At 45.1% G+C, this 27586-nt stretch overlaps 2 protein-coding genes across 8 annotated transcripts; both read left to right on the top strand.

Annotated features, from left to right (window-relative positions):
- Positions 1–6291: 6291 nt before the first annotated feature.
- On the top strand, positions 6292–9998 carry LOC118210662 (zinc finger protein 467-like). Of its 4 annotated transcripts, XM_035387018.1 has the most exons (3): positions 6292–6395; positions 6641–6732; positions 8281–9998. In XM_035387018.1, the coding sequence occupies exons 1-3, from the start codon at positions 6370–6372 to the stop codon at positions 8907–8909; spliced, it is 747 nt and encodes a 248-aa protein (XP_035242909.1). In that variant the 5' UTR covers positions 6292–6369; the 3' UTR covers positions 8910–9998. The 4 variants fall into 4 exon arrangements, with proteins under 4 accessions (XP_035242909.1, XP_035242913.1, XP_035242912.1 ...); XM_035387022.1 differs by lacking the exon at positions 6292–6395 and having other exon boundaries at positions 6596–6732; XM_035387021.1 differs by lacking the exon at positions 6292–6395 and having other exon boundaries at positions 6596–6737.
- Positions 9999–11280: 1282 nt separating this feature from the next.
- On the top strand, positions 11281–24702 carry LOC118210576 (protein-serine O-palmitoleoyltransferase porcupine-like). Of its 4 annotated transcripts, XM_035386863.1 has the most exons (15): positions 11281–11446; positions 13367–13519; positions 13986–14178; positions 16037–16080; positions 16392–16573; positions 16659–16789; positions 17219–17239; positions 18869–18883; positions 19616–19741; positions 19984–20084; positions 21079–21155; positions 21284–21347; positions 21858–21943; positions 22430–22534; positions 22955–24702. In XM_035386863.1, the coding sequence occupies exons 2-15, from the start codon at positions 13384–13386 to the stop codon at positions 23054–23056; spliced, it is 1383 nt and encodes a 460-aa protein (XP_035242754.1). In that variant the 5' UTR covers positions 11281–11446; positions 13367–13383; the 3' UTR covers positions 23057–24702. The 4 variants fall into 4 exon arrangements, with proteins under 4 accessions (XP_035242754.1, XP_035242756.1, XP_035242755.1 ...); XM_035386865.1 differs by lacking the exon at positions 17219–17239; XM_035386864.1 differs by lacking the exon at positions 18869–18883.
- Positions 24703–27586: the final 2884 nt, after the last annotated feature.

The raw sequence follows: 27586 nt of genomic DNA, 5'->3' as shown, positions 1-27586 counted from the left end.
TGGACTTGCATGAATGAATTGAGTGCTGAAGCCATTTATGACAATGGCACATAATAAACAATATTAATTGAGATTTGTTTATGCTATTTGTTATTTGCAGAAATACAAATGACAAACAAAAGCTTTGGAATTTTTAACTGTGAAGTGTGCATTACCTGTGTGTGGTACCAATGTGCATTAATAGATACCAGGCTGTGGGTCCCAGCCACAAATTGGAACAGTGCTTTAACTGATACCAGACCATGGGGCCCATCCACAAACTGGAACAGTGCCTTAACAGATATGTGCCAGACCTTGGGCTCCATCCACAAACAGGAACATTGCCTTAACAGATACCAGACCATGTGGGGCACATCCACACACTGGAACAGTGCCTGGACAGAAACCAGACTGTGGGGCCCATCCATACACTGGAACAGTGCCATAACAGATGCTGGACTGTAGGACCCATCCACACTCTGGAATAGTGCTGTAACATAAACCAGACTATGGGACCCAATAGTTAGCTAATGCTAGAGATTTCTGGTGACAAATGATGATGAAGACAGAGTATCAGCAATGGCCTGAAAAAGTTTAATTTTGTCTATTTGTGTGTTGTTTATAAGCCTGGTATTTCAATAACACACATGTCACATGTAGAGGTGGACAACTCATAAATCAATGTGATATTCCTCTGGACTGTGCGTTGTATTAAAAAGAATTGTACAGCCATTTGTAATTTTCTAAGATCGGAAATTAGTTAATCATTGTCAAGAAAGGATCATAATAATCTTAGGTCCTATTTTCTGCTTCACAAACCTACTCTTTAATTGTCTGAACGCTGTGTTATCAACAATAAGTCATTTTAATTAACTTTCTTGGAGACACGCTAAAATACTTCACAAGAAAATTACTTATCAAGGCTTAATTAACGAAATCAGAGAACCCCAAAGCTTTTGCACAGTAGAAGCTTTGCTTGAGTATTACAGGAAAAAGGATGAGAATATAATGTGAAGAGAATATATATAATTTTTGTGAAGCATCATTTCTGCTTAGTACAGCATCTGCTTAACTTGACTTCGTGTACAATAATGAAAAGCTAGAATCCCCGTATTTTGAATAATATTAAAGAACTGCAGTGCACGAAGAGCAAACCGGGTTTCTGGATGCTAGATGAGGGTATTTGTAAAGCGCAAGTAGTCTGTAGACTGTGCTGTGCCTCATTTCTTTGGGGTTTGACTTTGGGTAGGAATTTGTTCCCCTCTGTTACACCCCATCGAAAAATAGTCGCCACAATGGGCACTGAACTAATCAAAGGTGACCCGCTAAATCTCAGAGAAGAATGCTTTCACCAAGCAATGAGGATTATACAAATTTTAATGGATGCCACTTAATCTTTGTAACACCCCTGTGACTTTCAAAAAATTTGCCACACACTGGTAGATCAAGTGTATAATTTGTCATTTTATTCAGACAATGGATGCCTATAGCATTTGTAAGTTACTCTAGACACTGTTAGTGACTGGTGTATTCCAATAATCCAATCACAGTGCAACTCTGGAAGCTGATTGGTGTATTCTGATCAGTGACTTATAATGAAAACATTAATATGCTTAAAATGCTTCTACAAAAACTCACCAGTTTGAAATGTAGTATGCTGCATCAGTGGACCTTCCTCTGTACAGATATTACTTTTCTTGTGGTTAGTCAAAGGATGGCCAAATGACAAACCAATTACCTCGCATGTGGGAGTAGCTTATCAGAAAAATGTTTGTAAATCCCCAGTGGTTTGACCAAAAGAGATGATATTTGGTCGATGTATTGAAACTCTCAATAAACCTCCATGGTACTGACCCAATCAAAACACATGGTGGCACTATAGAACTTTTTGGCTGGACTGCAACAGCGGAGCCAGCCCTACAAACGTGAATGTCTGACAGAGTGACTGAGTGATGAAGTTACACCATTGGTCGGCCGAGTTATGAAGTTACACCATTGGTCGACCGGCCCAGCCATATACTAGGTTTTGACCTGGTCTTGTTTCATTTAAAAAGATATGTTTGCTGTTTAAATATAACAGCTGTTAGGTCCCTGAATTGGCTTGTTGTTTTTCTACAAATGTGTTCAATTTTTTGTATTTAATTAATTTAACTGCTAGGTAACCCTGTCCCCAGGAGTCTATGCCAGGCTCATCTCCTGCTCATAACTGAAAATTAGAAAAAGAATTGGACACCGTTGGTGAATAAGGCTCTTCTTTGGGTCTATTTTAATTAGGGAATTGGCATGGGCAATATATATATGATCTCTATCACTAATGATTTTAATAAGTCTGGAATCAACATTCCTGCCAAAATTATGTTGTTGTCTTATCAGCTGAAAATAATTTGAAAACTGCAGTTCTTTGTGTTGTGCTTGCTCTAATCCACACAGTGCTTACACGTCCACCTGTGCAGCTGCAGAAACGATTTCGGGCAGCACTGACACAACAAACGTATCGATTCACCTCTCCAGTTGAGTATGAAAAATAATCAATGGATACATCCTATTGCGGGCTGATTGTGAATCAGGCTGGGGAGATCTTCCTGCGACTGGAAACATAAACGGAGTCTCACCAGAGCTTTCCACTTCTGGCCCTCTCGTGTCCATTATTCCAATTATGGCGGTGGAGAGATAACCGCCTACAGCTGTTACCCCAGCGTTCACCCTATTAAATATCACTGCAACCTGCTCTAGTAGAATATCTACAACCATGTCACACAGACTCACGCACACACATGCATACATGAGTATGCGTTCATATAGTCCATGTGTTTGCGTGCTTGGAACACGTCCTTTTCTAGGGCAACAGGGGAACAGAGAATACAATCCTGGAGTAAAATTCCATAGAATCCTGATAGGGAATGGCAAACAACACATTTGCATTTATTGCACAAGCACACACATTCCCTCACACATGCACAATGCACATCTGTGATGATACACACAATGTGTGGAAATTTAACACATTATTCCAACTGCAATCACTGAAATATTGAAAGAAACAGTGAAGTACTGGAATAAAAAAGAATAATGCCTTTCTCAAGACAGATTCTGACGTGTGTGAACACATTACTGTAGTCTGCTATAACAGAGCTACCATGGTAACACAAATGCTCTGCATTGGATTATGGGATATATTTGTATAGGAACCAGTGGGTTATGTACATGTATATCTGATTATAGTTATCTGTCAGTTCTACCTGTTGGTCTAGTGTTTGTTTAATGTGTTTGGCAGAAGGGAGAGAGATGAAGAAAGCAGATTGACACTGTTTTCTAAATGTTCTCTCATCTTTCCTCTCCATTATATCTACAATTACTGCTTCTTTCCCCTTGGTACATTTCCATTATCGTCCATTATCGCGTCCTCACTTTCAGCTTCCTCTGTCCGTGTTAATGGTATTCCCTTATCACTCCATCTTTCAGTCCCTCTTTCCTTTTGTCTCCATTTATTTCTCTTTTCTCCGTCCCTTCTTCATCCATCTCAATACTCTGAACAATCAACAATAGAAAAGAAAACGCAGGGGAAAAGATAATGAAATGACAAACACGCACACACGCACACATGCACACACACAAACACACACACACACATCCTTTATCACACACTTTAAAAATGCGTGTTCATGGCCAGGGACTTGTGATGAATGATCAGAGTGGTACAAAAGCAGTGACATATTTAGGAGCCCAATATGTTTTTGGATACTCAATGCTCATTCATAACAAACTGTAACAGATGCAAGGGGAAATGCACAAGTGTTTCAGTTCATCAACTTCAGCAGTGGGTAAAAACTGATTAACCTAAAGGCATGCATTTCAACAGGTAATTAGGAACTGTTCCCTTTTTTTCAAGACCTGTGATCAGAAGTCAGTTTGCGAAATGGTGAATGATACAGAAGCAATTGTGTATTTACAAACATTTTCAAATCAATATTTTTATGCCAAAAAGTGCATACACATTCTGTAAGACGTGCATCAGATGGCAATGTGAGAATCGTATCTCTTATCACATGTCTAGAAAGTCCACATTTTCCAGTAAGCTGTGATAATCATTGCTGACCAATATATTTCTCTGCATGCTTCATAATAATGACAGAGATCAAATGAAAGCATATGGATGGAAGTTCAGCAATGGTTCTGAGCTTGTCTGATTGTTTGTTTCCAGCCAGACAAGGACATATGTGAGCTATGAGCTCTTACACACCATCAGCATTCAACCGGCAGTCTGTTTGTGCTCCGAATGCTAACACAGGCCTGAATGAGATCCGTACAATGAATCAGAAGCATCAAAATGCTGGAGATGACCAAGATGGATTTCCAAATAAAATATGCAGCAAACTAATTCAGAGCAGAAAACAGAGTACGGTCACCGGAAAATGAAAAAGTTGCCAATTACCTTAAGCTTTTCTATTACACTATGGATTGTTTTAAACTGTCGTGTGATTTTAAAACGTGATAGATATTTGTAAATGTGCATTTATTGTTCTGAACCCAAAACATATTTGTGTGCTTGTTGTGGAGGATTATAACCTGATCTAATAGCATCTCACTGGCCCACCTATTGGAAAAACATGCATTTTCAATCACAGGGATAAAAACTTGTGTTTCAGTTGTCATTCCTAAAGGCACTCAAACAGCACATGACTAATATTATACCATTGCGTTGTGACATTGATAAAATACAATTTATTGTCATAACACATGGCAAGTGAATGAAGGAATGAAGGTGAATATGGATGAAGCACGCATGCACGCACACACACACACGCACACACACCCACACACACACACACACACACACACACACACACACACACACACACACACACTAGTTCCCACCCCTGTTGCCTGAAGAGGTGGGCGGGAGGGGGTGTGTGCAGTGGTGCGCTAGAGAATTCTCCAGTGCAAATGCCCAGGTGAGAGAACTTACCATGGTCTTCAGCAAAGAATACAGACAACGATTCCCATTTTTCCCACCAGAAAAGAACAACAGGGACACCTAGTGGATATTCCAAGCACTACATCATCCCTGGAAAGAAGGGTACTGGAGTGGGATAGCAAGAAACAGTTTACAGAAAATGGCTGAAATCCCATTTTTGTCTGTTTTTTTCTTTAGTCTTGGTATACAGTAGATGTACTTTTATTAGAGTGGCCTCAATAATATATACCACCATACCATTTCTGCTCCTGCTGATTGGCTGAAGCTAAGCAAGTGTGAGCTTGGTTAGTACTTGGAGACCACCAGGGAATACAGAGTTGCTGCTGGAAGTGGTGTTGATGGGCCAGCAGGGGGCAATCTTCCCTCTGGTCAAATAAACCCCAATGCCCCAGTGTAGGGACAGGGATACTGTGCTGTAGGAAATGCTGTCGAATGAGAGGTTAAACCTAGGTCCTGAGTCACTGTGGTCATTAAAGATCCCATGACACTTATCGCAAAGAGTAGGGGGTTCCCCTGTGTCCTGGTTAAAATCCCAGATCTGGCCCTCACATAAACTTGCCACCTAATCATTCCGATTTAAATGGCTAAAAAATGTTCTCTCCCTCCAGTGGAGCTGCGCAGTGGCCAACAATAGAGGATTGTGGTTGTACTGGGCAGCTCCCAGGTGTGAATGTGTATGAGTGTGAAGCAGGGCGTTGCTGTAAAAGAGCATCCGTGTTCAGCGAACCTACCCTGGGTAAATAAAGGTTAAATAAATTAAAAATAAAAATAAAAATGGGACAAAGACATATTTTATTCTTGATTTGGCTCTGTACTACACAATTATAGATGTGTGCTCAAACAATTGACATATGTTTAAGTGCATATTCTCAGCTTTTATTGAAGGGTATTTTTAAACATGTTGGTTTCATCACATAGAAATTACAGCACTTTTCATATCTCTTGTAAACATCACTGTCAATCATGGCCTGTACTTAATAGCAATTTATCAACTCAGATCATTGAGGTGGTGCAAATGAGATGATTGTGTGAGAAGGGGCTTAACAGAGAGGTTATAGTGACCTCTAGCTGGCGGAGGACTGAAGGACCATGCGAGAAAACAAGGGGAGTCAAACTGGTGGCCCTTATCATAGCATAAACTGCACATCATTAAGTTACATGGATTTCCTGTGTGGATGAATACACCTGTTCTTTATGTAATATATTGTTGAAATAATTGTATCTATATATTTACATATCAAAATAGGTCAACATATTTTCAGCTCCAGAATGGCATGCATTGATATTCAAAGACAACTTTTTGCTCCCCTGGTTAGAAACTGGTGCCCATAGAACTAAAGAACACCTAGTACGGTAATAAATAAAACGCAAGGAATCATACACCATTACGAAGAGACTACGTTACGCATGAGTTCATGTCAGATTATGGAGCCCCTCAAAAGTTGGTGAAATTTCAATTATTTATTTTGTGTTGTTTACGATTCCCTCGACAACCTAAATTACTATCCGTAAAGGGCACTATTAGCTACTGGCCCAAACAAACTGCCTGGACACAATTATTTATTTATTTATTTATTTTGGAAACAAAATATTTTTAAGTAGCTATAGAACAGGCATAAATAATGTGCTCGGTTCATTAAACGCAGTCGGTGTGAGTTGCTCTTTCCTTTGTTGTGTTTGCGGTAGGAACCAAAGTCCCTCTAGAAGTAGCGTGTGGTTTGCACTGAACGGGGCCGTGGGGTGCACTCGCCCAACGAGGAAAAGCACACTTCTTGTGAGTAAGGTTTGTTTTATTATTACTTTTATTCATCTTCTCGCCATCTTCACAATTTTCGTTAAGATCTCCTTATAATTTAAAACGACACATACACTGGTTATTTTTACCATTTCGAATGTAGCCATCTGTGTTTCTTGGAGCAAGTTGCAGAACCGTAAACTAACTTGGCTAAGTCGGCTAGTAGTTTGCAGCAAGCGAGCCGCTGAAACATCATACCAGTGCTTGCTATTCGTTTTATTTACACCTTCTATTTTCATCAAAGAGATTTCAATACGTCTTCATAAATTATTGTTTCTCTGGAATCCTGAACGTTGTATTTTCTTACTTTATTATTTTTTATTTATTTCTATAAAATGCTGTATCTTAGGACCCGGACAGCTATCATTAGCTAGCTCAGCGCTAGTTTTATAAACCTGTTTGATCACACGCCTTCAGTTACTAAATCCTTCACCAGCTGTTCCCCGTCAGAGTTTGCTTGTTTGTATGTATAAAAAATAGGTTATTTTCGTGTATGTCGTGTTTGTAACTAGCCTGTTGCATTTTTCACTAGCCTGTGCTAGTGAGCAGGTTAAGTTCGCTAGCGTAGCTGGCTGGCTGGCTGGCTGGCTGGCTACCTCCATAGACTGTAGACACGTGTCCGAATGTTATTATTTTGGTAGTGCATGTATGACGAATCAAGGCATGTAGTAGTCTGCGTAATATAATTAGTGATACGATTTAGCATAATTAGTGGCTATTCACTGATTTCATGTCATTGTGACACAAAAACAACATGTCGCTGTTGTACTTGTTATTTCAAAGGCAACGCTGAGACCATTTCAGGGGATTTACACACACACCTTCTCAATCACCCGAGATGCACAAAACTCGTCATTCACATGAGCAATTAACATTTTATCATGCTCTGTGGCATGTGTAAAAATGCTGAGCAGGCTCAGTTGACCTCGATTTTGGATCTAGATGGCAAGAGGAAACAAAGTGACTTTGAAAGAGGGTTCATTATTGGGGCACAGATGGCAGGTTCTTAAGTCACAAAGAAAAAACAGACAAGCAACTCTTCCTCAGGTGACCGAGAATACCAATCCAGGATGTGATTGTGCTATGTCAGCAACAGTCTGTTGACAACTATTGTATTCTTTATATTATATTTATATTTTGGCGGTCCCCGTTAACTGTCGCTCTGCTTGCCTGTTCCCTGGACACATTGCAGGCACAAAAGGCCGTGGTCCTTCATGTCCATAATTAATAGTTTACTCAGCCTCTTCAGTCACTGCATTACATTACATTACAGGCATGTAGCAGACACTCTTATACTGAGCGACTTTCAACTTTTTTTTTTCATTTACATTGCGTTGCTGGATATATACTGAAGCAAGTGTAGAGAGACAGGAAGAGCAGGGAAGAGAGAGGGAGAGACGTGCAACAAAGGTCGCGCGGTCGGGAGGCTGGGCTTTAGTCAGACACTGTCTGTGGAGATGGTTGCAGTACGGGTGGGTGCGTGCGTGTTGTGAGGAGGCACAGTCTGGTTTAACACAAGGCCTTCTGTCAGCTTCAGGAACACAGCGGGCACCGATGGCTGAGGTGGGCGAGAAAGCGGACGCGAAGAGAGCCGCCGCCGCCGCGGCGACGACCAAAGTGCGCGAGGCCGCGCTGGCCCTGACCGCGTCGGAGCCGGAGAAGGCCTTCCTGAAGGAGAGGCCCTTCCCCTGCACCCTGTGCGACAAGAGGTTCCTGAGCAAGAGCCACTTCAGGGAGCACCAGCGCGTCCACACCGGGGAGCGGCCCTTCCCTTGCGGGCAGTGCGACCGCTCCTTCACCACCCAGCACAACCTGAAGCGCCACCTGACCATCCACGAGAAGGAGGAGAGCTACCGCTGCCGCCGCTGCGGCGTGCTCTTCTGCCACGTGCACAAGAACGCCTCCAGGGCCCCGCCCAAACCCAAGCACCGCCGGCACCCCAAAGCCGCGGGGCCTCCCCCCGGCCCGCTGTCCTCCTCGAAGGCCGCCTTCGCGGCGACCCACCCCGCCTCCAAGAAGAAGGCCGGTCAGGGCCCCTCGCCCTCGGATCGGGCGGCGCGCGTGCAACGCAAGGGGGTGGAGCCTGGGGTGGTGACCTTGCGCAGGAATGCGGGGGGGCTGCAGAATAAAATTGCCTATGACATAGAAGTGGTGCTTTAATTCTGTGAGGGAAAAACCGGGGGTGGGGGGTGTCCCTTCTGACCTAGAAAAACGTACGGTATTTATGAACGTAAATACCGTAATAAATATCATAGAACCTGGGTGTGGAGAAACAGCACAGATTCTATAGACCCAAGAGGCTCTTTATTCTTTACGCAGAAAGTTCCGGCTCCCTACCGGTGAAGCCGAACAGTTCCAGCCCAGTGCACCCCACAAAGCTAAATAAAGTGGGTGTGAGTACATGTGGCACTCTGGCAATGGATGTTCTTGGCTATACTCAGGAATACAGGAGCTGAGCATCTGGTTAGTCTATAGAATCTGTGATGGCAGTAAAATCAATCTGAAGTGATCATTTTGAATGGTAAGGGACTTTTTTTTTTTTGGGGGGGGGGGGGGTGCTTGTAGTCCCGAAGCATGGTATAGTCTAAAACTGGAGAATCTGATTATGTCTGGGATTAGATATTCATTTTATCCTCTCATACTTAAAGCTTTATATTCCAGCTCAAGTGCTTACACCTGTTTTTGTTAATTTTTTTAATTTAGATTTCTTTTTTATAGCCGTGGATAATTGAAGCATTGTGTAAAACAGTCTATGTATGGCTCTAGTTCTGTGGGCATCCTACAATCATGTTTACTGGGCCAGTAATACTCTACCTCATATTTACACTGTTACGAATGTCTGATAAGCCTTTGTTGTAGGTTTGAATATTAAATGTATCTTTAGTGTGCCTTTCCAGAGTCTGTCCTTGTATGAGTACTCTCTTCAGTTAGTTCTCTTCACCATTTTCAGGAAAACTATACTGAAATCACTGAAATGAATGTATTCATTACCCAATTATGTTGTAGCTTTTTACCATGTTTCTCCCCTTCAGTCATTGATATAACCAGTCCTTTTTTTTAAGTTGTGCTTTTTGTACACTGTAATCTTTAGATTAGTTGCATGAATACACGCATTGAGGGTTTACATAGCCATGGACTGTACTTTGTATTATTTTATGTCTTTACTTTGTAAATTAGATGGGGCACTATTATGAGCTGTTTGGTCATTTCTTGCGGGTGCAATAAATCCTACTGGAAATGACTCATAAATTTGTGTGATGGCCTTAATTACCAAAGCAGGTCGAATAAGGGTTGCAGCGGGATATGCATGTATGCTTCCTGAATGGAAGTCCAGCATGCAAACACACATTTCCCCCTGCTAACAGAACACCCACGAAAACATGCATGTTCCCACACCCTGATTACTTGCTCTTAACTTTGAGTTTTAATTTGATTTTTAAAATTATTTTTTATGTTCACCAGGTCAGTCACCTAGGAACTCTGCCATTCTGCGGTAAATCTAAGCACACTACATAGTGTGTAGGCCCAAACTCTTCCCATATTGCACCTCTAATCTAACCATTTGAAGGTGTGACAGTATGCTGATGTTAAGTGGTAAGTGACTTAGGTCATAATTGATTTTTTAAATTACATTTTCAATTACTTTTTATTTTGGAATAATGAGATGAATAAAATTCAGCCGAGATCCAAGAAAAAAGTAGCATCAATGTAGCAGCTACTTTGGCCATGTAGCTTGTTTATACAGTTTAGATCTAGTTGAGCAGTTTGTAGAGGAACTGTTTTACTTGGTTTGCTACATTTTCCAAGTAGCTTGCCCAACACTGGCGATTTACCGACTGCATGCGGCCTGATATGCGGCCTATTAAAAATGAGATATACTAGTAAACAGGATGCTATTTAAAAATGTACAAATCAAAACGTCAACTTATTTGGCACCCACGTTCTCCACTCTTCAGAGCTTCGGTCCCTTGCCAAATCTGGAAATTAAATTTTTTTTAAAGTAAAAACAACAAACTGATAAATAAAAACAAATCCAAAAACGATGAATACTGAGGTCATATCTAAATGCAACATGTCCTTGTTCACTTTGAAAGCAGACCACGGTGATTGCAAGTTGTTGCAATGTAACTGTATTAGTTTTCCCCCAAAAGTAAACAAACCCGAAAGATCACATTTTAAAGACCCTTGAACAAAGTCAGAAAGCGCCCTGCAAAGAAACTGGTGAAACCACAGTTCTGTGACTGAAACGCGTTTACAGCCCTACTGCAGATGTTAGTCTAGTTACGTCTCTGAATGTTGGCATGAGAGAAAATGACCCCCCGAGGACACATTTGCGCCTCAGATCAAATTGCGGTCAATATTTCACCCCACTGACACGGGTTTGTTCTATGGTTTGTTCTTTACTGGGCTTGTTTTAGTTGATTGGATAACCGCTGCAGTATCCCGTGCGTCGATTGGGTAGTTCCTAACAAATGGAGTCACAGGATTGGCTGCAGCGTTTCAAGACTTGTAGATTATTGGACGGTATGCTTCCCATTCATCTGTGTTGTGTAGGAATGGCAGAAGCGGCTGTGATGTGGTTGGTAACAATGGGAATCAGAAATTAGCAACATCTGGGCAGTTTGTGCACATTAAACCCGAGTGTGCGGAACGGAGCCGAAGCCGCTTCAGCGCAGCCGACTGAAGAACTGACCCAGGTAAGGGACTAAATTACACATGCAGACAGACTCAATGTGTTTGGTCTACACAAACCCTGCTACTGAATCATGGCTCGCATGTTAGCTAATGTTTACTAGCGGGCTACATGTCTCTGGTGAGCAGCAGTTGGAATTGTCAATATGATTTCTACCATTGCATTCCACCGCTGAGCTGTGTGCCCAACACAACCCGTAGGTGTGCAGCGAGCGAACCTAAACTTACTGCACTGCGCCCAGCACCGGCTAGCAAGCTCTGTGTTGTCTTTAGCCTGAGTTTACTGTGCCCGTAGTTTTTTTATGATTTTCTCGGTGGCTCATAAGCACATGTGAATTAAAGTAAGTTCAGCGTAATGAGTAGAGCATTATCGAGGGTAAATGCATCCCATTTGATAGATCGGCTAACATGCTTTCTCGCTAACTAGTTAAGGGGAAATGGTAACATGATGTAGCTTCGTGGTCGTTAGTGCTAGTTTGTTCTTTGACAGCGTCATCCAATTTGGTATCTAATAAGAGGGTTACAATTATTATGTACATATAGACATATTTCAAACCATAGCTGTTTTCCCATTCCATGCCTTCGGGCTAAATGCTATGAATTCAATCCTGGAGTGTTTTTAAATAATTATCGTATTTTGCCATTTCAGCTATACTAGTATGAATGCCAAACAAGATGATTAGTCTGCCCACATAACTAAGCAACGGGTAATGCTGTGTGCAAAAAAAATCATTTCTGCTGAAATTTAGCCTCTGCAGTAGAGGCTATACAGATGTTCACAGGCTCACAGCAGCTTTAGCAGCAGTGCATGCTGGGATTTGTAGTTTGTTTGTGGAGGGGGACAGAGAAAATATTCCACACTTTTTGCGGATGGATCATTACAGGTTATATGCCAGTGACAGTTCCGTGAAAAAGCATTTGCCCCCTTCCTGATTACTTCTATTATTACATATTTGTCACTCTGAATGGTTTCAGATCTTCAGGCAAAATGCAATATGTGACAAAGGGAAACTGAATAAACAAAAAACACAATTTTAAAAATAATTTTTTAATTTAATGAAAAAAGTTATCAATAACCCATATCACCCATGTGAAAAAGTAATTTCCCCCTTAGTTACTCAATCAACCAATTAACCAGTTGGTAGTTCAGTGGGTAGCACTGTCACCTCACAGCAAGATGGTCCTGGGCTTTTCTGTGTGGTGTTTGTGTGTTCTCCTCGTGTACGTGTGGGTTTCCTCCGGGTACTCGGGTTTCTCCCTACAGTCCAAAAGACATGTAGGTTAGGTTAATTGGAGACTGTAAATTGCCCAGTAGGTATGAGTGTGTGAGTGAATGGTGTGTCTGCCCTGCGCTAGATTGGCGGCCTGTCCAAGGTGTATAGTATTCCCGCCTCTCACCCAATGCACGCTGGGATAGGCAACAGCCCACCCAACCCCCACCATCCTCCCGGATAAGGGGGTATAGATGATGGATGGATGGATGATTGAACACAGCCATCCATCATCTATCCATCCGGCTTGATTGCAGCCAGCCCTGTTAAATCTAAACCTCACTCATTGAACCATACCATCAGAGTGAAGTTCTGCAAAGTTCCTACAATCACACTATGCCACACTATGATTAAAGGAAAATCCAGAAGAGACAAGAAATATATCAGTCTGGAAAGGTTTACAAAGCCATTTCTAAGTCACTTCAATGTGCCAAATATGCAATAAGAGAGGAAATCAGGAAAGGAGAAATACTTTTCTTTTTTTTAGATTCAGAATAAGAATCTAATGTATTTTTAGCAGTGGTCTTTTTGTTTATTTGTTATGCTTGTCTACACGAGCGGCATTGCTGTAGAAGAGCATGTGTGCTCAGTCAACCTTCCCTGTATAAATAAAGGTTAATAAAAGTAAGCTCTGCCTCTGCTGTCTGTCTGTAGGACCCAGGGGCGACGCTATGGGCTCGCTGAGCAGACAGGAGTTCTTCCAGGAGCTGGCCGAGGGCTGCCTGCTCCCCACCGCGCAGCAGGGCGTGGAGCAGGTGTGGCAGCTGCTGGTGATCTGCCTGGCCTGTCGGCTGCTCTGGAGACTCGGTGAGCTGGGGCGGGGCGGGGCTAATGGAATCATGGAAATGCAGCTGACTTTCCCATCAAATTACTTAATATGGAGGTCAGCCGCTGCCTGATTACATTATATTTCTCCAGTAAAAGCATTGGCAAATCTTAATAAACATAATCAAAGCAATTTGTGATTAAACGTAATTGAGTGACTGCACCTTGGTGGGCTGGTCCCTGTTTCTTCAGTATCATTTCCAAATGTCTTTTTTTTTGTTTGTTTTTTTTTTTAATAAATCACATTTGCAGTTTATACATTCTAATAACATATGTATAACAAGCCCGGGTGCCAGCTGTTAGCTGTTGTGTATCAGTTAATTGCAGAAATGAACTGATACACATCCAGTGTCAATGTGTACAGGGAAGTCGCAGGACTGTGTTACGAATTGACCTGCCTGGTTAATTTAAGCTCAATGTTCTCCGACCCCCCCCCCCCCCTTCCCAGGTCTCCCGTCCTACGTGAAGCACCTGAGCACGGTGTGTGGAGGCTTCTACTCGCTCTACCTGTTCTTCGAGCTGCACATGGTGTGGGTCGTGCTGCTCAGTCTCCTCTGTTACCTCATCCTGTTCCTGTGCCGACACTCCCAGAACCGCGGGACCTTCCTGTCAGTGACCATCCTCATCTACCTGCTGATGGGGTAGGCCCTGGGGAAGCAGTCAGGGGCGGGGCCCTGGGGAAAGAGCAGGGGGTGGGGCTCTGGGGAAAGAGTCGGGGCGGGGCTCTGGGGAAAGAGTCGGGGGCGGGGCTCTGGGGAAAGAGTCGGGGGCGGGGCTCTGGGGAAAGAGGAGGGGGTGGGGCTCTGGGGAAAGAGGAGGGGGCGGGGCTCTGGGGAAAGAGTCGGGGGCGGGGCTCTGGGGAAAGAGTCGGGGGCGGGGCTCTGGGGAAAGAGTCAGGGGCGGGGCTCTGAGGAAAGAGTTGGGGGCGGGGCTCTGGGGAAAGAGTCAGGGGCGGGGCTCTGAGGAAAGAGGTGGGGCGGGGCTCTGGGGAAAGAGTCAGGGGCGGGGCTCTGGGGAAAGAGTCGGGGGCGGGGCTCTGGGGAAAGAGTCAGGGGCGGGGCTCTGAGGAAAGAGTTGGGGGCGGGGCTCTGGGGAAAGAGTCAGGGGCGGGGCTCTGAGGAAAGAGGTGGGGCGGGGCTCTGGGGAAAGAGTCAGGGGCGGGGCTCTGGGGAAAGAGTCGAGGGCGGGGCTCTGGGGAAAGAGTCGGGGGCGGGGCTCTGGGGAAAGAGTCAGGGGCGGGGCTCTGGGGAAAGAGTCAGGGGCGGGGCTCTGAGGAAAGAGTTGGGGGCGGGGCTCTGGGGAAAGAGGAGGGGGCGGGGCTCTGGGGAAAGAGTTGGGGGCGGGGCTCTGGGGAAAGAGTTGGGGCGGGGCTCTGAGGAAAGAGTTGGGGCGGGGCTCTGAGGAAAGAGGAGGGGGTGGGGCTCTGGGGAAAGAGGAGGGGGTGGGGCTCTGGGGAAAGAGTCGGGGGCGGGGCTCTGGGGAAAGAGTTGGGGGCGGGGCTCTGGGGAAAGAGTTGGGGCGGGGCTCTGAGGAAAGAGTTGGGGCGGGGCTCTGAGGAAAGAGGTGGGGCGGGGCTCTGGGGAAAGAGTCAGGTTCGGGGCTCTGGGGAAAGAGCAGGGGGTGGGGCTCTGGGGAAAGGGGCGGGGCTCTGGGGAAAGAGCAGGGGGTGGGGCTCTGGGGAAAGAGCAGGGGGTGGGGCTCTGGGGAAAGAGTCGAGGGCGGGGCTCTGGGGAAAGAGTCGGGGGCGGGGCTCTGGGGAAAGAGTCAGGGGCGGGGCTCTGGGGAAAGAGTCAGGGGCGGGGCTCTGAAGAAAGAGTTGGGGGCGGGACTCTGGGGAAAGAGTCAGGGGCGGGGCTCTGAGGAAAGAGTTGGGGGTGGGTTTCTAGGTTAGGAGTTGGGCTATGGGCGGGGCTGTGGGACTGGAGGGAGGGACGTTCTGTTTTCAGGAAGTGAAACTTTTAAATTTGGCCTTACATCATAATTGTGCAGTTGTGTTCTTTTACAACTAATCTAATATTTTATTCTTTTTCTGTGTCTCAGTGTTTATGTTCTTTTCACTTTTCTCTGTAGTTTCAGTTTTGCTTATTGGCATTTGGTGAAGGATTTAAAATAATAATCAATGTCCTCTGACTCACATAGAGCTTTAAGCACTGTCCTCTGAGTCAGATGTAGAGCTTCAAGCGCTGTCCTTTAACTTACATATAGAGCTTTAAGCACTGACCTCTGAGTCACATACAGAGCTGGAGGGCCTTTCACACTTCAGTGCGTTCACTCATTATTCATTCAAGCTGGTTCATTTACTTGTTTCTTGCTCCATGTTTGAAGTTTAATTGGTTTTCCAATGTTATATTTATGAGGATGGTGGTTTCGTTTGACGTGTGTGTCTGTGCTGGCTGTAAATTCAGTTACCATGGTTATTAGTCTGCAGTAGTGCTGTCGTAGTTAAATGTGTTTGTGCCTGGGGGGTCTCTTATTATTTTTCTCTGCTTTTAATTTCAGAGAGCTGCATATGATGGACACGGCGACGTGGCATAAAATGAGAGGTGAGACGATTTGGCCCTTTCCTCAGTCTGTCTGTGGGGTCTGCAGCCATATGGGTCAACAGCCCGGTCATGTGACATGTGGCCCAGTCGTGTGACCTGCGGCCTGTTTATGTGACATGCAGCCTGGTCCGGTCATGTGACATGTGGCCCAGTTGTGTGGTCCGGTCGTGTGACCTGTGGTCCGGTCGTGTGACATGCGGCCCGGTCATGTGACATGCGGCCCGGTCATGTGACATTCGGCCCGGTCGTGTGAAATGCGGCCTGGTCATGTGACCTGTGGCCCCCCGTGCCGTCTCTCTCTCCGGCTGCAGGCTCGCAGATGGTGGTGGCCATGAAGGCCATATCCCTGGCCTTCGACCTGGACAGGGGCGTGGTCCCGGCCGTGCCGTCCCCCGTGGAGTTCATGGGCTACATCTACTTTGTGGGCACGGTCATCTTCGGCCCCTGGATCAGCTTCACCAGCTACAGAGAGGCCATCGAGAGCCGCAAGCTGGTGAGCCTCAGGTCCCCAAGCTCGTGTGTGGTTTGGCTGTGGGCTCCAGCCCTAGCAGTAAGGGCTCTTGCTGTTTCCTGCGCAGAGTTTCTCCTGGTTCCTGAAGGTGGGCCTGAGCTGGGTGAAGTGCCAGGTGTGCCTGCTCATCTCCAACTGCATCGCTCCTTACCTCTTCCCCTACATCATCCCCATTTACGGGGACCGGCTGCTACGCAAGTGAGTCTTTCAGATGCCCGACGCCCTCTGCTCACGACACGCCCTGTCCACGACACGCTTTGTACACGACAAGCTCTGCGCGCAACATGCTTATTACACGTTTCCCACGATAAATCATCACCCTACCAGTCACTGCTGTGTTCTGTTTGTACCCATAAGGAGCACATTTGCTTTGATTGACAGGTGTGTACAACAGTAAAACATTCCGTGGTTTGGAAGCTAGAGAGTAATTTATCATTTTATCATCAGTTTACAGTCCCAGTTCCTGACTGAAATGAGTTTTAATGCAAGTTTTTAATTTAAGCCTATGGAAGTAGGTGGCTTTGCTGGATGGACTTGCATGGAAATGGCGCTGTTATTCTTTTTACTCCTCTGACTCTGTCTGTCTGTTTCTTTTCTGCTTTTCTTTGCCTGGCTGTTTTTGTCCAGCAAAAAGAAACGAAAAAACAGGTAACGTCGTGGCGGTCTAACCTCCGTCTGTGCTTGTTCTCCCCGCTCATTCCACAGATCGCCATGGCGACCGTAACAATCCCTGAGTCAGCTAGAGTAAACGCAGAGTCTAACCCTGTACCTCCCCTCAGCCAAGGGCAGCAGTTTCTCACATTTTCTTCATGTTTCCCATCTCATGTTCCTGAATATTTTACTGTTTATTGATTTAAAAATTATATTTTGTACTCTGCTGAATGCTGAGGACTGCGCAACCCAGAGAAGGAGAAAAAAGATTTTGAAAAACTACATTATCACTCCATTGTGAAGAATGTAGTTTGCTACCTACTTACTGGTCTTGCTGGGTGTGTATGGTGAGTTCGGCTAGCTTCTCTTAATCACTTTGAGCTGTAGCATGGGTTTGGCTAAAAGCTTTATTGAAGAGTTATTTTCAGAAGGTTAAATTCACAGAGAAACTGGGTTTGTTTACTCTGCCAAACCTCAAGTATTGGTGGCATTTCATCACCCACATTATCATCATCTGTGCAGCTGTCTTTGCCCCTGTCTCTACTCCTATGTACTGCTGTCTGTACTGTGGTCTGTGCCCCTGTCTGTGCTGCGGTCTGTTCCCCTGCCTGTGCTGCATTCTGTGCCCCTGTCTGTGCCCTGTCTGTGCTGTAGTCTGGTCCCTGTCTGTGTTGCGGTCTGTGCCCTGTCTGTGCCCTATCTGTGCTCCTGTCGGTGCTGTGGTCTGTGGTCTTGTCTGAGGTGCTGTCTGTGCTGCTGCCTATTACCTCAGGACGCCTAGCACCTCCCCCTCTTCGCACCTGCACTTCCAGAACACGTCTCCTGTCTGTTCTGGCCTCACGATGGTGGAATGACCTCCCTGTGGAGGTCAGAACAGCTGAGACACTGACCCATTTCAAACGACGACTGAAGACTCACCTCTTCAGGCTGCACCTCTCCCCATCCCTCCCTACCCCCCTGTAAATGACTGTAAGCTTAGGGTTGTAACTAGGCAGCTGTTTCGTAGGTGACTTAGGTGCATTAACTATCTTAACTACTGCTTGTATTTTTTCCATAGACTGCGTTGTTGCTGTTCTCGTTGTTAGTGTTAATCAGTTTAACCTTCAGGGTCCAAGTTGAACTTAGCGGCACTTGGACTGGTACTTCTCTCTAAGGGTTTCGTCATACTTGTTCCTGGTTATGGTTATACACTTTGTTGTACGTCGCTCTGGATAAGAGCGTCTGCCAAATGCCTGTAATGTAATGCTGCGGTCCAAAATTGTATTGTATATAATATATATAATTAATTATATTTATTATAAAGAACTTTTTGACATTTCTACACAGATTTATTTGATAATGCTCTGATCTTTTTCGGGAGCTCTTGAGTAAACCAGGGTTGAAAAATGTGTGCAGTGTTGGACATGTACAGCCCAACACTGAGTGCCAGCGTATTTTAAATAAATAAATAAAAGTGATTGCCTAAATCAGAAAGGGCCGCTGGCCTCCTCTGCTGGATTTAATCGCTTAAGGATGACGTAGCAGACAGGAGCCGAAGTTCAGTGCAAACTGGACAGGCGGGCAGTCGTTCGGCGGGCTTGGCGGGTTCTGACCTCTGTGATCTCTCTCCCCTTTACTGCTGCGCAGAGGCGCTGTGGCCAGGTACGTCCTCCATTTCCCTCCACTCCCCAGGGGGGTTACGCCCGTCTCAGTGGGGTCTGCTGCTCCCTCCGTCCTTTCAGCCAGCGGCCCTCTTGTCCGTTTGTGCATCAGTTTTGATAAAGTTCGATATTTATTTCTCCCTGAGGGTCTGAAAGGAAAACAACAGCATTTGCTGCAGTGAGCTCATATGTTGAACTGGCTTGCCGTTGGCTGAGGCTTGTGTCCCAGGATACCTGATTTAAATCCGCAGGCCATTAAGATTACAGACAGACAATCCGACTGAGCATTAGCTCTGTTCTCAGTTTGGGAGAGTGCACACAAACGCCTGTGATGTCAGCCGCCGCTTCTTAACGCACGGAGGTACGCGAGTCGAGCTCGCACAGACGCGAGATGGAGGAAGACCCTTTACTCTCAGAACAACTGCTGAACTTGCGTGCGCCCGATGAACCAGCAGGGGTCACCGCTGCTCAATGAGACCAGCTGACTGGAACCCTCCCATTTCCTGAGCAATGCTAACCATGCATCACCCTGTAGGGCTGCCAGCTACAGTGCGTTCCAGAGTATATACCAGCCTGTGGAACCTGTCTATGCACAGAACAGCGAATGAGTCCCACAGCACCCCCCCCCCCCCCCCCCCCAGCATATCGCACTTTGACTGGAACCTGCCGGAACCTCGTTAATGTCTCATAAGGGGAAATTCTTAACGGGCTTCATTCTTCTCTTTATGTGCAGGTGGCTCTATGCCTATGAAAACGCCCTGTCCTTCCACTTCAGTAACTACTTCGTTAGCTACCTGAGCGAAACCACCACCACGCTGGCCGGAGCAGGCTTCACCGACGAGAAGGACAACGTCAAGTGGTCAGTGCAAACAAACTCCTGTTGCCTCGGCAACACACGTCAGTTCAAACGACACATTCTTAGTCTCGTTCCCAAACACTGTTCAGAGTCCACCGTGGCTCAATGAGGGTCGACGTGGTTGGTTATCTACGGTGTGATAGCGTCCACTGCTTCCGTCTACTGTACCCTTCTCTCCTGTCTCTTTGTGCAACGGCGGCCATTTTGTGTGTGGGTGAGCAGCGGAAGTATCTCTCTGTCTCCAGGGACATGACTGTCGCCCGGCCGCTCAGCGTGGAGCTTCCCAGGTCCATGGTGGAGGTCGTGACCTCTTGGAACCTGCCCATGTCCCGCTGGCTCAACACCTGTGAGTACCAGCTGACCTCGGCCTCACCTGAGCCACGCCCTGAGCCTGTTGGCAGTGTAGCGCCATAAACCAGGTTTATGGAAAGACACATGGATAGATGAATGATAGATAGATAGATAGATAGATGGATGAATGATAGATAGATGGATGGATACAGTGCTCCCAGTTATTGCTGCTAAAGGTGGTGCAACCAATTATTTTAAGGGTTAATTACTTTTTCATGAGGGTGATGTGGGTGCTTGGTAACTTTTGAAATAATTTTTTAAATGTGTTTTGTGTTTACTCTGTTTCCCTTTTGTCTATTATTACATTAAGGAAAAACTACGATATATACAGAATAAAAAAGCTATCCTTCTTCCAGAATGACATTCATTGCCAGGCAACGCTGCTTACCTCTGCAGACTTTACTGTCACTAATTCAGTGTTTGATTTAGTTTAGTTCAATATGGGACAGATTCATTTTTATGCTCATTCAGTTTTTAATTTTGGAAGAAACATGTTAGATTTGAAGAACTGTGTCAGGATCTATTTTAGCTCTACCCTATATACCGTCGAGTGTAGACTATGCTTGAGGATCAAGCTGTGAGGTTTTTTGCGGCTTTGAAAGGAGCCTCCTTTTGCCAGACCATGGTTATTATGGACAGAACAGAGATGAAAACAAAAGGAGGAGGATATGGAACAAATGGAACCCAGAGGATTAGGGAGCTAGGTGACTGATGATGAAGATAAGGATGATGATGATGGGCTAATTTACATTGTGTCTCTCTCTATCGCAAGCACTGGGCAGTGAAGGGGGGCCACTTTACCATCACCAGTGGGTCCCCCCCCCCATGGGGGAGAATTAGTGGGTTGAGACTGAGTAACCTGGGTGAGAATTAGTGGGTTGATGGAGTCTGACTAGTCAGATGGGGATGGGGATATGCCTGCATGTCATTGCGAACAGGCCTACTTGCACACCCCAAAGTGAATGAAGCCCTACTTTTGTGTCGCGCAGATGTTTTTAAAAGTGCGCTCAAACTCGGCACCTTTCCCGCTATCCTGGTGACGTACACGGCCAGTGCCCTGCTGCACGTGAGTATGCCCTTTCTGCCGGGTTTCCATACCAACCGGGGTTCTGATTGTGGGGGTTGTGATGTCATAATGACATTGCAGTTGACAGGCTCTGATTGGCTGAGCTCACGGTCTTCTCCCTCCTGCAGGGTCTCAGTTTCCACCTGGGAGCTGTGCTTCTGTCCCTCGGCTTCATCACGTACGTGGAGCACGGTACGAGCCCCCACCTCCACAACTCCACACCGCCAAACCACCACAACTCCACACCTGCACACCTTCAGACCTCCACAACTCCACACCTGCACACCTTCAGACCTCCACAACTCCACACCTGCACACCTTCAGACCTCCACAACTCCACACCTGCTCACCTTCAGACCTCCACAACTCCACAACTCCAAATCTCCAGACCTCCACAACTCCACACCTCCACTGCTCCAAATCTCCACACCTCCATAACTCCACACCTGCACAACTCCTCAACACCACAACTCAAACACAGGGTCCTGTCTGCAAACCCTACAGTATTCACATATCAGACTATTAAACACAGGGTCCTGGTCTGGAGACCCTATAATATGTATTGACATATCGGGCTTTTAGATCTTTACATGTTTTTTAAGTGTTTGCATGTGTTTAATCGGTTCTATAGTTTAAAAGTTGAGATGTGATGGCAGTTTTTAGAACACTAAAGCGTAAATAGTTTGAAATCTTTTACTTTAGTTCTCAGGAAGCGGCTATCTGCGATCTTCAGTGCCTGTATCCTGTCCAAGCGGTGTCCAGCTGACTGCAATCACCAGAACAAGAAGGTGCCGGAACATTCTCTGAGCCGTTTGCCTGCTTTGGTCCTCTCTGGAATCTGACAGCATTTCTGCGTTCTACTTCATTATTTATATCTGTTAACAGAACAGACATCTTTGCTGCAATATGAGCCAGGCATCTGAGCCGCAATATAAGCAATGTAAACATCGACTGACTGACCATGTTGGTCACCAATCTACACCCTGAGCGGTCCAGAGGAGGATGGGTTTCCCCCTTGAGCCTGGTTCTTTCCGAGGTTTCCTCCCATCTGCCACTTTTGCTTTAAGTTTTGCTGCTGTGGGGGTCTAGGCCAGGGTTGTCTGTGAAGCATATTGTGACAATTGCTGTGAAATACGCTATATAAATAAAATTTGATTGATTGATTGATTGATTCATTCATTCATTAATTGATCTTTCTTGTGGACTGGTTGCCCGTTCCACAAGCAGAACGTTTATTCGGAAAAGTGAATCCCCTGCCTGTGTCTCTCTTTAAGACGCTTTGGGTGTACGGGATCAACCTGCTCTTCGGCAGCCTGGCGATCTTCCACCTGGCCTACCTGGGCTCTCTGTTCGACAATGACTCCATGGAGGCGGACGAGGTGAGTGACGCTCGCTGGCTTCCTCTGAAGCTCAGCCTGTGGCCCAACGCTCTTTACATTGCATTGCATTTATTTGGCTTATGCTTTTATCCAAAGTGACATACAATACGTGATTAAAGATGAACTGTCTTAAGTCTTAAAGATTAGCTGATTTGTGTAGTGCAGTGGGAAAGAGTGGGCAGTTCAGTGCAGGGTAAAGGGTAAAGGAGAGTGCAGTGGGTTTCAAGCTAGGAGGTTGTGGTTTCACATCCCCAGTGGAAGCTAAATGAATGTTGTTATAAATATATTCACAGAATAGGAGTGCTTTAAGAAAGATTTTAACATTTTTTAAAAGAAAACATTGGTGTGTCTTAAGCACCACATTACAGCACATTCAGTCGTTTGGCCAGCAGCCATAATTAAGGCACCTGTGCGTTTCAGGGCTACGTGGCAAACCACACCATTCAGAAGTGGACCGAGCTGAGCTGGGCCAGCCACTGGGTCACCTTCGGCTGCTGGGTGTTCTACCGCCTCATTCGCTGAGCCCAAAGGGATACAGGGAGAGCTACGCAATCGGATTGGTTTGACAAAGAGCTTGCAGGCGGGGCCATTTTTGGGACAAGACTCCTCCACTCCTGCCTCCAAGACTTTCCCGAACGCAGTGGACTGAAGTGCATTACCTGCCATCACAGTTTTACGCTTTCTTTTCTTCCAGTACTCAGGACAGCCCCAGCGTCTGGGTATACAATATCCTCCCACCAACATTTCATAGATTCAGTGGCCATCTTAGTTTCCTAAATTTGCTTTACTTATAGCGGGTCATTGTCTTTGAGTTCACTCATTCACTCCCACTCACCCATTCATCCCCCACTCACTCATTCACTCACTCACCCCCCCCTTGCTTTAGGACCTCTCGGTTAGAACCGTTTTTGGGGTACGATGCAGTATGAGAACCATAGGAGGACTTCTGAGGACCCTGACCGACTGCCCCTCTCCAACATGGACGTTCTGTCTAACAGACACGCAAGCCTCTGCCAAGCACATGTTGTGTTCACTTGGCCAGAACAAACGAGGAGTGGACTTTACCAGAAGGGCATCTTTAATGGGACATACTGACACCAAAGGAAACAAATGTAAAATATGCCCCATCACACTTATTTTGTTCTGTGTTTGATGATGTAGATACTCACATTGGCCCCAGGTGGCGGTACCCTTATTTTTTAGAACATAGCACTCATTAACCCTTTAAGGTGTACGATCACAAATATGTTATTAGAATGTTCTTATCTGAACATTATAACGCTGATGTAACAATCACTGGTATTTGAAAGGAATGGAGTTCTGGAACGCTGACTTAAAATTTTGAAAAAAACATTTCAAAAAAACCTACTTTTCAAAGGGTTAAACCTGTAATGCACATGAGCTCTACAACTAGGCTACATGTCAATCAGGTATTAAAATCATGGTTTTCAAATGCTGGCTATTTATTCCTGGGCCATGTAATCACGAAACAGTATTTAATATAGAGTGGTAAGGGCATTATGGATTCCAACTGTCCTAAATTTAAATCTGAAGTTAAACACCTGAACAGATTCATAGATTTGCAACATTCTTGTGCCATTAAAAAGCTTTGAATTGATCAGTAGAGAGCACAGCATTTATTGGACATGCTGTTGTTCATGTACGACTCCAGCTTATACTGTAGGTCAGGTGTTCTAACGTGTATTTTTAGGTACTGTTTATACATGACTTTTCAGTGCTCAGAGAAATAAGGACCAAGTTCAGTTCTGCATCTCTGAGCGGTGAGGATATTTGGTACCCTTCTGTATGTGTTTATAAAGTCCAGTGAACACGTGGTTGAGGAACACTGACTGCTGATAACCGGGATGGTCAGTCAGTCAGTGCTGGGCTACATTTCATACCGTCCTGAACGCTCTCTTTGGAAGCTGCAGCGGAACTTCCAGTGGTCAGAGTGCTCATGCCTAGATGACCATAGTGGTGATTATAACCTCCCTCCATTGCTGTGAAACTTTGCTTATGTGTTTAAATCACCCTCTCCCCCCCCCCCCCCCCCCCCACCTGAAAAACCCAAACCACTCCCTACCTGACCATGATTAAGCCTGTCAATGGACCTGGGCTGTTTTTATTAAAATTTTATATGAAACGTTAATCCTTTTTTGAGATTTTTTGAAAATAAAATCCTTTATTCTTGTTATGTGACAGTAAAAATGGCAGCTGTGTGAGTGCATTTCTCTGAGTCTGCGTATTGCTCTGGCTAAACTGGCCTGTCTGGTTATGAGTCCACAGAACACAGCTTTTGGGAGGCGCAAAATCAGAAATGGACCCCATGACTGGCTCAGCAGATATTTTTTTGTAATAAATCTCAATTTACAACATAGCTTCACCTATACATTCAGATTTAGAATGAAATCCTCAGAGCATCTTTATGTACTATAACTGCTGTAGCAGCATTTAATAGACTGCATTATATGTTAAATATTCCCCCCTCGTATGATTTTTATGTGGCACCGCCCCCCCCCCCCCCAGTCCCTCTCACAGCCTAGCAGTGGGGCAGGCCCCTGAGTCTGGGGGCCTCTTGGCTAAAGCATGGCATTATGGGTCTGGAAGTGATCAGGGTTGTGTGCGGATCACCAGGCCAAAGCAACAACCAAGGACTGCCGTAGGAAAGAGATTTATTTACAGTAGTGGTTGGGACCATCATATAGTCAATCAAAAAGGGGCGGAGTCAAATATCAGGTGATAAGGTGGACGGGGGGTGGGGTGGGGTGGGGATCAGTGGCTCAGAGCATTGGCATGGCTTTAACAGCTAGTGTCCATTAACCAGCTGGGTGGAGACCTTAGGCAGACAGCGAGTGGAGGGGGGTCTGGAGCAGGAAAGGCGGACATGTCGCCGACTCATGGAGGAGCTGGTTCACTGTCTGCTGTCAGGTGACTTCAGTTGGGCGAAACCCAATGCGACCTGGGTGCTGCTGGGAGTTGAAGTCTGGAAGCTGCATTCTTCAACATGAATATGAACTTCATTTCCCAAGAACACCCAGGAAAAGTGTTACTTCGCAGACTTGTCTGCTGAACTCACCCCAGATGAGTTGTGTTGGGGATGAGTTTTTGGGGGGAGTGGGTAGGGAGACAGGGTGCAGGCTGGGGTTGTCTTCATCCCTGCCTGCCTGGAGGACCCCCGTGTTTGCAGCGATGGGACCCCAGGAGGGTCTCCAGGGCCGTTCTCACAAACGCCCGACAGTTACTGCTTCTCTCCCTTCGGCTGTCCTACGAGAGAAAGACAAACGGACAGATAAGACGGACAGATAACCAGGTAGGACTGGGCTCTCCAGAAATTTTACAATGCAAAATATGTTAACACATTGTTTTGTTTGTTAAAAAAGCACATCTGCACATTCACAAATGTAAACTAACAACCACAGCTGAGAAAAAAAAGTCTGCACTACAAATGTTTTTATTTTTTGCAAATTGTGGTAAACGTTAGTGTTATAAAAAACTTATATATAAATGGGGGGGAAATTCACACATTTAAAAAAAATAATAACTACCTGATTTGCTGTTGGGAATAGCCAATGTGGTTGATTAATCTAAATGCATGAGGTTTCTGGAGCTGGGCTTGCAAGTGTAAGACTTAAGATTTATACACTGCTGATGCCACGGTCTGACGTGTGTGTCAGGGTGTGTGGAACAGAGGGTAGTACAACAAGAGGTCATTTATGGTCCTGGAACTGTTTGAGAAGAAAACTTTTTCAATGTAGTATATTGGCCAAATATTTAACCGACCATGAATATTTAAGTTAATTTGGAAGCCATTCAAGCCAATGAAAAATAATCTTAATAATCTATGAAAAAATCTTATAGGCTGTATACTGACAATAGGCCTTTTACTCATTGAATAACTGCCAGATCTTGTCATTTTGATTTTAACAGTATTTCACAAGTGTTGAATGTATGCAAAGATTGTAGATTGTTAAAAGATTGTTAAGGCTAAGTCTCAGCTCGGATACTGATGCCTTCAGAGCCTTTGTTTGAAGTGTTGTACTTTAAAACAGCTGAGTGTTATGAGGAAAATTGTGAGCACTGTTACATCCACTCAAAATAATGCAGAACCAAGCGATACTATGCTTCATTAGCTGGTAGTTGATTCCAAATAATGAAGCATGCTGTGGAGTAAAGGGGTTTTGTTTGTACACGACAGTGCAGCTTAGTAAATCACATTAATTTTGGTGGTGGTTGTTGGCACACCTTGTGCTCACAAGTGCCTATTCAAAACCAGCCCCCGCCAAAAAATACATTATAACTTTACAGGTAGCCATGTCCATAAAGAAGCAGCTGGCAGCCTTTCAGTATTATACAGAGACTCCATTTTGAAAGCCTGTCCTCTCTGGCCTGGATGGCTAACCTGGCAGCTCTTTGACTTACCCGCTTGCTTTTGAGCCTCGTCTCCTTTTTGATCAGTTTTCTTGGGCTGGTCCTTCGGGCTCTGAGGCTGCTGTACAGATGAACATAAGTTTGGAAATGTGTTTATTCTGAATGCTGCTGTGGTTGCTCTTATCCACAGACTGCTATGGATGTTATTTACATTGATTATTACATGTTCAATATTGCATATGACAGTGAACACTTCAAACACTGAAGCGTACTTCAATTTCATTTTTAATGAATGGAATATGGTTTACAGTTTTTTGGTTGTTCATCACCATACATAAGTTGGATGCTAAAAAAAACTTACCTTAGTGGCGGACTTCTTGTCCGATTTATTACCTAATCAAAAAAGAAGAAAAAAGGGTGTGAGCTTTGTCATCTCAAAATGTGCACACAGCCTATTTTCAATGAAAGAATTGGTTTTTTTTTCTGCAAATCTTGTTGTGGGGTTTAGAGAAGTGTACACGTGGTGGGACGGGTACCTAGACATACATGGTCACATGAGTATACTGAAGTATACTGAAGTGCAAACTGGGGGTGGACTTGCAGACTTTCCTTCTTTACAATATTAAGGCAGTTAAGTACAGACATTGAGGACAAGTTCAAGGAATTCTTATCTTTTAACATTTG

Source organism: Anguilla anguilla, chromosome 13, assembly GCF_013347855.1.
Source record: "Anguilla anguilla isolate fAngAng1 chromosome 13, fAngAng1.pri, whole genome shotgun sequence".
NCBI classification, from domain to species: domain Eukaryota; kingdom Metazoa; phylum Chordata; class Actinopteri; order Anguilliformes; family Anguillidae; genus Anguilla; species Anguilla anguilla.
This window is presented reverse-complemented; position numbering and strand designations above follow the sequence as displayed.

Coding starts and splice junctions, on each gene's coding strand:
- LOC118210662 (XM_035387018.1), top strand. CDS start 6,370: ATGTCAGATTATGGAGCCCCTCAAAA. Junction 6,396..6,640: donor GATTATGGAGCCCCTCAAAA/GTTGGTGAAATT, acceptor TGTTTGCGGTAG/GAACCAAAGTCCCTCTAGAA. Junction 6,733..8,280: donor GAAAAGCACACTTCTTGTGA/GTAAGGTTTGTT, acceptor GCCTTCTGTCAG/CTTCAGGAACACAGCGGGCA.
- LOC118210576 (XM_035386863.1), top strand. CDS start 13,384: ATGGGCTCGCTGAGCAGACAGGAGTTCTTCCAGGAGCTGGCCGAGGGC. Junction 16,574..16,658: donor CCATCGAGAGCCGCAAGCTG/GTGAGCCTCAGG, acceptor TTTCCTGCGCAG/AGTTTCTCCTGGTTCCTGAA. Junction 21,156..21,283: donor CGGCCAGTGCCCTGCTGCAC/GTGAGTATGCCC, acceptor TCCCTCCTGCAG/GGTCTCAGTTTCCACCTGGG.